General features: G+C 40.7%; 1 protein-coding gene across 2 annotated transcripts; it reads right to left on the bottom strand.

Annotated features, from left to right (window-relative positions):
• Nucleotides 1-4,166: 4,166 nt before the first annotated feature.
• Nucleotides 4,167-12,025, bottom strand: kcnk4a (potassium channel, subfamily K, member 4a). 2 transcript variants are annotated; one of them, XM_061292913.1, is made up of 8 exons: nucleotides 11,515-12,023; nucleotides 10,226-10,298; nucleotides 8,249-8,513; nucleotides 7,856-7,973; nucleotides 7,631-7,791; nucleotides 7,211-7,397; nucleotides 6,888-7,024; nucleotides 4,167-6,808 (listed from the first exon to the last, which is right to left on the bottom strand). In XM_061292913.1, exons 3-8 carry the CDS (start codon nucleotides 8,435-8,437, stop codon nucleotides 5,870-5,872), a joined length of 1,731 nt encoding a protein of 576 aa, XP_061148897.1. In that variant the 5' UTR covers nucleotides 8,438-8,513; nucleotides 10,226-10,298; nucleotides 11,515-12,023; the 3' UTR covers nucleotides 4,167-5,869. The 2 variants fall into 2 exon arrangements, with proteins under 2 accessions (XP_061148897.1, XP_061148887.1); XM_061292903.1 differs by having other exon boundaries at nucleotides 6,888-7,397; nucleotides 11,515-12,025.
• Nucleotides 12,026-12,548: the final 523 nt, after the last annotated feature.

Genomic DNA, 12,548 nt, shown 5'->3' with positions numbered 1-12,548 from the left:
TTAATTAACAGAAGAAATAGACAGCCGGACTCGGACTCATGGTCAAGAGGCCGGACCCGGTGCAAAAATCCGACCGAGTCCACAGCCCTGACGGCAAGTTTTCATAGCACTTCATGTTTTATGCATTCTATGTTCAACATTTTTGCCCCCCCTCAAAACTCTACACGTGAAGTGAAGCTGCATAGGATGCACAGTAAACAAACTTGCTGTAATAACTTTTGACAGTGCATCCAGCACAGGATTCCTGTCCACTGTTCCTTTTGATTGTTTGTACTGTAGCTAGACAAGAGGAATAGAAAGAAAAAGAGGGACCGTGTCCAAGTGAGTGGGCCGAGGCCCTGCCAGCTCACTGCGGTCTAGGCCTCAAAATGTGCCCCGACGTAAATAGGATGCAAACGTTTTTTGACGAAAAGGCATCCATTCAAAACGCCTTCTCCTCCTCCGTTGCTGCTTCTGGGATTTGTGGTGGGAGGAGAGAGCAGGAGATGGCCTTTTGAGAGCCAGACGTGGGACGGACGACGGGGCGGAATTTGTCTGGAAGGTGGCGGTTTGCAGCCTGGCGCATTTCCGAACATTTTTGGGGTCTGGCAGCCTAATGATGCTGACTGGCTTCTCTTTTTTATTGTGCATTCATTATCTTGATGGTCATATGCTGACTTTCTTGTGTTCTCTATGTCAGTGTTTCCCAACCTTTTTTCATTCACGGCACACCTTTTCATTGAAAAAAATCTCGAGGCACACCACCAACAAAAATCTGTTAAGTGTTACACCAGGTTCTATATTAAAATCAGTTATATGACAAAAAACGTAAAATTCTTTTTCTATATATGTATGGAGAGTCGAATAATTGAACGTCTACTTTAGGTCTATAAATCAACCTAAGGGTCTATAAATCAACCTAATTTAGACGTCTATTTTAAGTCTATATATCAACGTATTTTAGATCTAAAAATCAACCTATTTTAGACGTCTATTTTTGGTTTAAAAATCAACCTGATTTAGACGTCTATTTTTGGTTTAAAAATCAACCTATTTTAGACGTCTATTTTTGGTTTAAAAATCAACCTTTTTTAGACGTCTATTTTTGGTTTAAAAATCAACCTATTTTAGACGTCTATTTTTAGTTTAAAAATCAACCTTTTTTAGACGTCTGTTTTCTGTCTAAAAATCAACCTCTTTTAGACCTCTATTTTTGGTCTAGAAATCAACCTTGTTTAGGCGTCTATTTTTGGTTTAAAAACCAACCTTTTTTAAACGTCTATTTTTGGTCTGAAAATCAACTTCATTTTATCTTTATCAGTGGTACAGGAATAACCAATTCACATGTACGGATCAATATGCTTGTTAAACCCAAACAACTTCTGTGCATTATTTATACAACTTACAGTTCAGATTTCAAAATTCAAAAATATGATCATATTTAATGTTTTTAATTTAGACGTCTAGTAAATTGAGCCAAGATCAAGATTTTGCAAATAATAAAGGTTGGGAAACTTTGTTGAATGACCCTACCTCGACAGTTTAGTTTCGACTATTTTATGTCTATAAATCAACCTATTTCAGACGTCTATGTTTGGTCTAAAAATCAACCTATTTTAGACGTCTATTTTTGGTCTAAAAATCAACCTATTTTAGACGTCTATTTTTTGGTCTATAAATCAACTTAATTTTTACGTCTATAAAATAACCTTAAATAGACTTCTTTATCAGTCTTACAGAAATAACCAATTCACATGTACGGATCAATATGCTTGGTAAACCCAAACAACTTCTTTGCATTATTTATACAATTTATTTTATGTCTATAAATCAACCTATTTTAGGTCTATAAATCAACCTATTTTAGATCTATAAATAAACCTATTTTAACAAGCTGAACAACTTACAGCTTGTTCAGACTTCAAAATTCCAAAATATGATCATATTTAACGTTTTTAATTTAGACGTCTAGTAAATTGAGCAAAGATCAAGATTTTGCAAATTAATAAGGGTTGGGAAACTTGGGAAAATTAAGGGTACTCTACTTTTTTTAACCTCTAAAATAAATAAATAAATAAATAAATAAAGTAAATCTATTATCAAACTTCTAAATCTGTGTTGAATGACCCTACTTCGACAGTTTAGTTTCGACTATTTTAGGTTTAAAAATCAACCTATTCTAGACGTCTAATTTTGGTTTAAAATACAACCTATTTTAGACGTCTATTTTTAGTTTAAAAATCAACCTATTTTAGACGTCTATTTTTGGTTTAAAAATCAACCGATTTTAGACGTCTATTTTTGGTCTAAAAATCAACCTATTTTAGACGTCTATTTTTGGTCTAAAAATCAACCTATTTTAGACGTCTATTTTTGGTTTAAAAATCAACCTTTTTTAGACGTCTATTTTTGGTTTAAAAATCAACCTATTTTAGACGTCTTTTTTTGGTTTAAAAATCAACCTTTTTTAGACGTCTATTTTTGGTTTAAAAATTAACCCATTTTAGACGTCTATTTTTGGTTTAAAAATTAACCTATTTTAGACGTCTATTTTTGGTTTAAAAATCAACCTATTTTAGACGTCTATTTTTGGTTAAAAAAAAACCTATTTTAGATGTCTATTTTTGGTTTAAAAAGCAACCTTTTTTAGACGTCTAATCTTGCTATTTTTGGTCTAAAAATCAACCTATTTTAGACGTCTATTTTCTGTCTAAAAATCAACCTATTTTAGACGTCTATTTTTGGTCTAGAAATCAACTTAATTTTACGTCTATAAAATAACCTTAACTAGACATCTTTATAGGTGTTACAGAAATAACCAATTCACATGTACGGATCAATATGCTTGTTAAACCCAAACAACTTCTGTGCATTATTTATACAATTTACAGCTTGTTCATCTCTCACGGCACACCAGTTTGGAAACACTGCTCTATGTCACCCACACACTCATGCAAACTATTCTGTACTCGTTCACCACATTTGAAATTGTGTAAAGAAAAACATCCCCGTGGTCGACTTTTAAATTTAGACTCTGGTATGCTGGTGGTTTTGCTCATGTGCGATTGTGTTGTAATGGCTGCTATTCTGCTGTCCAGTCGTGAAAGTATGAAAGCGGTTCACAGTGGTCAAGAGTATTTTTTGGAGTTATGGAAAAAATCTTTTTTGATTCAGTATTTAATAATCCGCTTTCTAAGACCACACATCTAAAAAAATATATAATAATAATTTGTAAAAAAATATATTTTTTTTAAATTACATTTTTTCAGATTTTAAAAAAAAATCCCCCCCAAAAATAAAAAAAATATCTGGGGAAAAAAAAGAAATAAAATCCCCCCCAAAAAAATCTAGAAAAACCGAACAAAAAATAAAAACAAAAAAAATCCCCCAAACACCCCCCCCCCCCCAAAAAAATACCCCCTAAAATACCCCCAAATAAATTAGAAATCTGAAAAAAAATTAAAGAGGAAAATTCCACCCCAAAAAAAATCTATTTTTTTAAAAAAAATCTGGGAGAAAAAACTCCCCAAATTTGTTTTAAAAAAATCTGAAATAAAAAAAAATCCCCCCAAATAATCAGAAAAAAAATCTGAATTCTTTTTTTAAAAAATCGAAAAAAATAAAACAAACAAAAAAAGAAAATAAATCTGAATTTTTTAAAATAAAAACAAAAAAAACTCCGCCCCCCCAAAAAATTAGAAAAGAAAATCTGAAAAAAAATAAATAAATGCCCCAATAAATTCCCCCCAAGAAATTAGATTTTTTTTTTTAAAAAACTCAAGGTCAAATTCACCAAACAAGTGACCCCCAACATCTTGTGAATGTTTGAACACTGCAGCGTCACACCCACGTCTTTCACCTTTCTCAGGCCAATACATTTTTAGTATACTGAACTATTTAAATGTACCGCTAATCTGAACTCAAAGAAAATTAAAAAACAGAAATCCCCAAAAATGATTGAAAAACAATATAATATTTAAAAAAAAAAAAACAATCCCCCCCAAAAAAAACAATCCCTCCAAAAGTAAAAAAAAAAAACAATCCCAGAATATCTAGCAAAATAAATCCTCCCAAAAAATAAAAATAAATCAGAAAAATGAAAATAAAAAAAAACCTTCCCCTCAAAAAATAAAATAAACAGAAGAAAAATAAAGCAATTTTTAATTTTGTTTTAATTTGTTTATTATTATCTTTTCATATTTTTCCTATTTCAGAAGTGTAAAGACATGCTAACCTCTGGTCCACCGTGACTCCCGCTTTTTCTTTTTTTTCCCAAAGCTTTCAATTAAAACCCAATCTCCATCAAGACAAAAATGTTATACAAGCGACAAGACTGGACCGTGAGGAGGCCCGTTTGTGGCCTCAGCATTATTGCAGGCTGCAGAGGAAGCCCTGCCCGCCGGCTCAGGCCCAAAGCCACACAAGTTCCTTTTTTAAACACATGAGGGCGTGCTGGCGCAGCGCTTCAAGGCGTATTTATGTTGTAAAACCCCAAAAGATCAAGTCAGTATTTAGTCGTGGCATGCTGGCGTTCCGTTCGATCGTCGACACGCACAACAAAACTGGACAGCGACAATGAGCACACTAAAACATTCATCAAGTTTCTTCCTCCAGGCCGCTGTCAGCGAATGATGAAATGTGCAACCTCCTCTTCTCCTCTGCCTGTCCGAGGCTGTGAGTAAGCGTAACAAGACACTCGGGGTCCGACCGCAGCGGTGACGGCGGCGGAGTTCACCGAGGGCTCCGGAGGTTAACACGTCTGCAGATGTGCTGTTACGTGCTTGTGTTCTGTGAACAGGGATGACGAGGAAGAAAATGGCTTTTTGTATGAATGCCGAGTCAGATATTCACATTCAAGCAGAAGAACTCACTCACACACATTTTAAGCAGAAGGACTCACTCACATACATTTTGAGGAAAAGACAGATGACACAAGTCTACTTGTTAGGTAAACTTCAACGCCCACCCCGGATCACAGAACTGAAACAATATGTCTCACTTAGCAGTAAATTTAAATAGTTCAGTATACTAAAAATGTGTTGGCCTGAAAAAGGTGAAAGACGTGGGCGTGAGCTGCAGTGTTCAAACATTCACAAGTTGTTAGGGAAGGCTGAACAGTGGTCACTTCTTGTTTGGTGAAGACATTTCACCTTGACTCCATAAAGTTTCAATCCTAAATTTTACACATGCAGTCTGCCAAGAAACGCGTCTGTGAGCGTGTCCCAAAACATTCATCATCCCAAAGATAAATTGGCCACCAAGGAGCTGTTTTGATTCCAGGAAAAGGAACGACCACTTGCCATGCAGGACGGCCTTTCACCAGCCACACCTGATAACTATAATGACATCCCCAATGTGACCACCATAAGAGAAAACACCAGAAACGAACATAAATAGGGAGACACCACATTGACCGTAATTTCCCATGAATAACACACACGCCCCTACCCAAATCACCCTTAAAAAAAACTTCAGAAATAATACAACCTCCTGATTTGCTGGAGCAGTCTGATGCAGCTGTAGAAAAGTGAGTTTGGAAGCAAACACGATATTAGGAACTCCCCATAAAATGCGAGACTACAACAGAACTGGTCCAAATCCAATCTGAAATTTTCGTTTTGTGTGTTGCTAGATCCTTGTGCAATGTGAGTGGTTGATTTTGGATTCTGTTTTTTTTGTTAAATAAAAAAAAAAAAAAGCACTTTACTCACACATAAATTAGAGTAAAAGTTGGAATTTAAGAAGGTTGGTTTTGGATTAAAGGTGAAACGTCTTCAAGAGCCAAGGGTGTCCGCTTGCCTCCATTCAACTTTCACAGATTACCACGACCTGGATGATCCTCACAAGGCGTTGGTGAGACGTAAACAAGTATTTGTTCACATGGCACACATCAAAGCGTCTGTGGCAAGTCCGTGTGAGTCGGTGATGACAGGGACCAGTCCGGAGGCGGCGTGGGCGGATTGGACGGCGGCTGCAAGTCTTCGCCTCGCCTCCTCGCCTGGTGGGGGCTCCACTCGTATGCCGGCTCTCTTTTCACGCTCCTCAGGCTCTTCCGCTTGGGCTTGCGCGAGCGCCGCTTCCTATCGTCTGCGTGCTCGCTCAGCGCGTCCGACGACTCGTCGATGTATGCCAAGTTCTCGCCGAAAAAGTCCAAGAGGCCCGTGGAGTAGGGTGGAAAGGCAGGCAAATGGGGGCCGGAACTCGGATTGTTCTCCCCACATCTTACCTCCTCTTTGAGGTTCATTTTATCTCCTTCCGCTTCAAGTGCACGCTGGGCCTGGAACTTACGGAGAACCGAGAAGGACGAAGACGCAGAGGAAATGTCGGATCTGGAGTCCAAGTCTGATCCTGAGAAAGAGGCATCGTGTACGGCGGCTTCGGGGGAGTCCAGCTCGGAGGCGGACGGAGCCGCGGGAAGGGAGAAGGAGCGTGTGAGGAGATGGGGTAAGGAGCGACGCGCAACTTGCTGACGCAAAGCAGCAGACGGCTCGGACGGCTTGGCCCTTGGCATTGTGCCGCCGCCAACCACGGGCCTCCCCCTCACCTTGGTCATCATGATCATCTCCGGGGAGGAGCCCAGCCCCTCCAGCCGACTCATGGAGCTGGACAGGCCGGCCCAGTGGCCGGGGAGGTGTCCGTTCTCCGAGCCCCCCCGGGCCCAGTAGCCTAGCGTGACCTGAGCTCCGCGGCGGATGCGCCGACGCTCGCTGCGCTTCCAGCGCCGGCGTTGCAAGAGGAATGGGTCATTGAACTCCAGAGGGTTGGGAATGCGGAAATCCTTGGACATGTGCTGCGTCCAGTCGGTGGCGTGAGCGCGCAGCTCCTCCATCTGACGTGAGAAGAAACATCAACCGCTCAAAGGGTTGAAAATACAAAATCCTAAAAACGTGTGCCTGTGTGTGTCTCGCCTCAGCGCGGGTCCTCTTGGAGAGCACACGCAGCCAGTTGCCAATCATGGTGAGGATAGAGGCAAAGTAGGCCAGACCGAACACGATCCACAACCACACAAGAGGTTTGAAGAACAGGCCGCCAGCGTGACTACCATCTCGATACACACGTGAACACACACACAATTTCCAATTGTGTCTCTTAAGATGTGATTCTCTGAACTGAAACTGTTTGGCAATTCCTTGCCTTTCCACCAAGAATTCCACTGAGTGGTTGAAGGGCCATATATTCTTTTTAATCAAATGCGCACCAAAATCTGTTGTGATGAAGAAAACCTTCCCACCTGGCACATAGTCTCCAAAGCCCACCGTAGTGAGTGTGATGACCACAAAGTAGAGTGACTCCAGGAAGGACCAGCCCTCCGACTTCTGAAAGACGACCGTGGGCACGGCCAAGAAAATGAGGCAGCCGATCAGGATGGACAGCACGGCCGAGATGACGCGCACTGTCGTGGGACGCACATGACGCTTCTACCACGCACACACACAAACAAGGCAGCAAACACGCATGAGGGATGGAAAAAAAAAAAAAGCATGCTCGTCATTGTAATGAGGAGGCAGAGAATGATACGAACAATCCTCTTTGCCACTAGATGCTGCCAAATTCTTGATTAAATAGAAAAGTGGTCATCAGTGTGAAACCAAGAAAATCTTGGCGACGAGAGCTGAAATTTGTTTCCCAAGCAGAACAGAACCCTTCTCACCAGAAAGAGGGTCTCGATCTTGGCCACCGCCCTTCGAAGCACGGTGCCCATGTGGTCACCTACTCCGGCCAGCAGGATGCCAAACATGGGAATGCCTACAAGAGCATAGCACACGCAGAAGAGCTGTCCGTACCACGTGCGAGGAGACAGGTTCCCGAAACCTGGAGGAGCAAAGACGGCAGGATTCACCAGGATGTAACGCCCGTGTTGGCGGTTTAAGCCAACCTATGGTGGTGATAATGGCGCCGCAGAAAAAGAAGGCAGAGGCTACGTCCCAGCGCGTGGTGAAGTTACTGGAGAGGCTGCTCACCTCCAGGCCTGCTTCCACCGCAGACGCCACTCCCTGAGTGACATGCCCAAAACATTTGAGACACACAAGAGTTAGGCCACAGTCTTTTAAAAAGCAACATGAAAAATAACATCAGGCCCGCTGCAAAGTGCAGGTGACACTACATAAGTCACTACAGCCGACCAGAAATGTGGAGAAATTACCGCTGAGACAATTGGACAATTATTCAAATTTAGAGGATTGCCACATTAAAATTTTGATCTATTTGGAAATGAACATAAAAAGGTACAACGTAGATGGAAGAATGAAGTGCTCGTGTCCTCTGATACCTTCACCAGCTTGTAGAATTCCCGCTCACTCACGCAGGAGTGATTGCTCAGGAAGTCCTTCTTGGCGACGAGCAGCCGCTGGAACTTATCGCTCTCCTCGGAGGCCTCCAAGTTTTGAAAGACCAGCGCTCCCATGCCCAGGTAGAGCACCACCCCGAACAGGAGGGCCAGGACCGTGGTGCAGCGCATGTTGTCCGCCCCGCTTCCGGGGTTAGAGGTCGGGGGATGTGGCGACGCTCGCACTCAGGATACACTTGGGGCACAGCTGGTCATAAACAGGAAGTTCCTTTTGGAGGCCGCTGTATGTGTAAACATGCAACACGGGTGCTGACTTTTATCAATGTGTGCGTGCGTCACGCCAGTGTTGCGCTGGCGGGAAGCTGAGTCCCCCGAGGATGTTTCCATGAACGCTAGGTGAGAAGTCACACATTGATGATGTCAATTTCAATATTATATCATTTTTATATATATATATATATATATATATATATATATATATATAATAATGAAATTTATATTGTTTCAAAATTTTCAATATGGAAATTTCACCGCAACGTGAACTCCTTGCTACTTGCAGTTCAGTGGGCACAACTCTTCCTATTCCATTTTTATTTCTCTGAGCTTAAGCTAAATCAAAAAATTTATTATTATTTCTAATAATATGCTAATCGTGGAAGAAGGTTAAGGTTCAACAGCAGGTGAAATGTCATAGTAGTAATTTAGAACAAATGGTCAAATCTGTATTGCACAGCTCAGATAAAAATATGGTTTGGTGACTTAGTGCTTAGCATGTCTGCTTCACAGTTCTGGTGCTCAGGATTCAAATCTCATCTTAACATGAGACGAGTTTGTATGGTTTCCCTACATGTGCCCCTGCCCTTGTGACTTAAATATGAATTTGACTGGTTTACAGCAAAAGTTAAAAATGTTCTTTACAATATTACAGAATGTTGTTAGTACCCCCATCTGTCCCAACACGAGCAAGTTTTTTTTTTTTAGCTTCATTGACAACTCCAAATTGACCATTTGAATGTTTTCGTTTGTGCCAACCAGTCCAGGGTGTCAGTCCAGGTCAACCTGGTGAGGATAAGATCTATAAAAAAATGGATGATTGCCAATCACATTCTGTTTTTGCTTCCTTGGCGAGGAAGCTCTGGATTTGTATGAAACTTCCTTTAAAGATCCGAGATAGTGACGCCGTTGCCCGTTGATTCTTTTAGCAGGTGAGCGATTTACGTTAAAGCCTCCATGGGAGCCTCGTTGTTTCTCACAGTGCTTCGGTTTCACAATAAAAACACACGAGCCAACACAAGAGTGAAATATTCTAACAGTGAGAGGAAGGCGTGACGTGTGACATGTTTCTCATCAGCGATTCCCAACGAGTGTGCCGCTTAAAATGATCTGATTTCACTTGATTAGTGAGGAAACCCATTTACTGTCTATACCCCCACCGGGTTGTCACGGGTACTGGTTTTCCACGCGGCAACATCAAGGAGCAAAAGAGGTCATACCGCTGTCCAAACACTGGCTTGTCAAGTTGGGCTTCAGAAAATTACTAAATACTAAAAGTTCACTTTTCTTGCTGTTCCATGATATGCGCACACTCATGGCAGACAACGGGGCGCTCAATTGTTCTGAACTCTGTAGTTCAGACTTCATAGTCCGACTTCTTCACTTAATAACAAATATCTGGATTCAGTTTAGAGGATTTTTAATTTTATTTTAATGTTTTCTTTAAAGTCTCTCGATTACAGATGTTCACCAACTGCCTGTGGCTCCACAATGCACAAATGGGGAGTTTTTTAGTTCATCTGCCAATAACATGTCGTGACAGACAGAATCACTAAATGCTCTCCCACACGATGGTCTAATTTAATTAACCTGCGTCCACATTTTGTGACATTTTTGTTTCTTCCCAATGAAAAATATGTGCCTTTGTTGACCAAAGAAGACTACAGACGTCAATGAAGTAAGTACCTTAAGGCTCTGAAGTCAGGAGTTCATCCCATGTTAGGTCAGCTGATGAGCTCTGTTGGGCTTCGCCGGGGACCTTCAACAAAAAAAGATTCAGCACATTCAATGAACTTGGGAAAAAAAAAAAAAGTGAGCCGTTACAGACTGCATACTGCGACGTTAACTGTAGGGGGGAAAATTGTGTTTGAGTCTTATCAGCACTTTGAACTGTGTTTACCTCGTCGATAGAACTCCCTTGCCTTGGTCTCCCACATAGAGCTTTGACAATGTCCGACATTTGCCAGAGTCTTGCACACTGTTAGCATTCGGCGATAACTGAGCGGGAGGCCTTTGCTTGTCTAACTGTGACACTTACTAGTTATCACTGTCCTAAACGCGCGCTGGGTGGCAGAGTTTGCCATTGTTCTTTGTCTGAACGGCAGTGAGTGAGCTCATGCGAAAATAAACAACAGAGCAGCTGGACCGGCGTGCTAAATCGTAAAAAGAAGCACGGGACTGAGGAAAGACCTGCACGTGAGATGGATGCGCAGGCTTAAGACAAAGTTCAGGTTTGTTTTAGCATCACTGAAGGCTCACTTTCAAGACTTACTAACCATAAATTGCAATATTTTACTTGTATGTTTCATGTTACAATCAGGTTTCACTGTCTTTTAATTCTGTCTAAAAGGTGTTTTTCCTACTCTGGGTTGTTTCTTTACAGTTAATGCAAGTGCTAGATGTAACTATTGCTACTGTGACATTTTAATTCCTGTCAATGGATAAATGGAAGTCACTATTAGACATGCAGATTTAGGGTTTTAATTTAAGACTGGCTATCTGGCTCTGATTATGTGTATGTATATATATATATATATATATATATATATATATATATATATATATATATATATATATATATATATATATATATATATATATATATATATATATATATATATCATGATGCTAGTTGTTTTGCCTGTTCAATGGGAACATTGTGCAGGCGTAATGAGACCAAACCCGTGGGAAATTATTTTTAAAAAAATGCCAGCGAAAACTGCAACATTTCACCAACTACCTATGCTCTGTGACATACTTTTTAATGCTTTAAAAACCACTAACCATTGTGCCTACAGCTGCAGAGATAATTCAGATTATCTGTGGGTTGAATTGTACCCATTAAAGAATTCTGCTTTAAATCCTCTGCCATAATACAAAGTGAGAAACGTGCGAAACCGCAGCATACATGATCAAATAAAGATTTCTGACTGTATAAAAGAAAGAATATCTCCACTGAAGGAAACTCGTCTTACCTTGACTTTGGTGAAACTTGAATCCAGCTCGGTCCAACGCAACGCATGTGTCGTTCTCTGGCCCTGCAGCGCTCAGTCAGGGGCTGTGTTTGGCGCGCGTGTGTATGTGTGTGTGTTTGTTGTGAACGTGCATGTGTGTTTTCTCCTTGGAAGGTGTTTCCCCTATTCTTGTGACCCTACATCACTCTGAAAGGGGGAGAAGACTGGAGGAGGAGCAGGGGGACATTACAGGCTCGGCGATTTCCTGAGATGGATATGTGTGTGTGTGTGAGTGTGTGTGTGTGTGTGTGTTCATTGGTAGGAGTGTGGAGAGGGTCCGGCAAACAAAAAAAAAAGTGACACTTGGCTCGTCTGAGGCAGAGTTGAGGCTGATGAAATAAAACAGCAAGTTCCAATGCCAAATTTAGCAGGAATGTGAATATTATGTGAAGAAATATAAAACGGTGTAGCTGGGAATGAGAGGGCCAAAAGGGAGAAGGAGAAAACAGGCAGAAATGGCGGTGGGAATGAGCCCTTTCATCAAGATATTCCACTTCAATTCATAGGAGGCGCTTGAAGGCAGCAGGGACAAAAGGGATAAAACATTAACTTTACGTGGTTGCAGTTGGACAAATTTACCATCCCCCACAGCTTTTATGCTATTTGAATTTTATGAAATGAGTGGTTCAAGATAAAAAAAAAAAATCACTCTGCCCATTAATAAATGGATCCAGAACATGAATACAATAACAATAAATGTACCATTACACAAATCAATATATCGCAATATGCATTTTTTTTGTATTTCTAAAGAGCCCCAGGTCTAAATGTTTCTGATGCTCAAGTTGTTAACAACATTATGCTATATTTTGATTACGGCAGAATTTATTGTTTATTTAATTTTTTACGAACATGCTTCTGTCTCGGCCTTTTTGCTTTTTTTTTTATAGATAATTCGCAATTGGAGCATTGTTGCACTACCTAGTGGATCAGTAAGTGTATTGCAAGTGCCATTCTGACAAGCAAATGATGCGTTTGTGATCGATACCCGTGTA

This window comes from Syngnathus typhle, linkage group LG1, assembly GCF_033458585.1.
Source record: "Syngnathus typhle isolate RoL2023-S1 ecotype Sweden linkage group LG1, RoL_Styp_1.0, whole genome shotgun sequence".
Lineage (NCBI taxonomy): Eukaryota > Metazoa > Chordata > Actinopteri > Syngnathiformes > Syngnathidae > Syngnathus > Syngnathus typhle.
The sequence above is the reverse complement of the archived record's forward strand: the minus strand, read 5'-3'. Positions and strand labels throughout refer to the sequence as shown.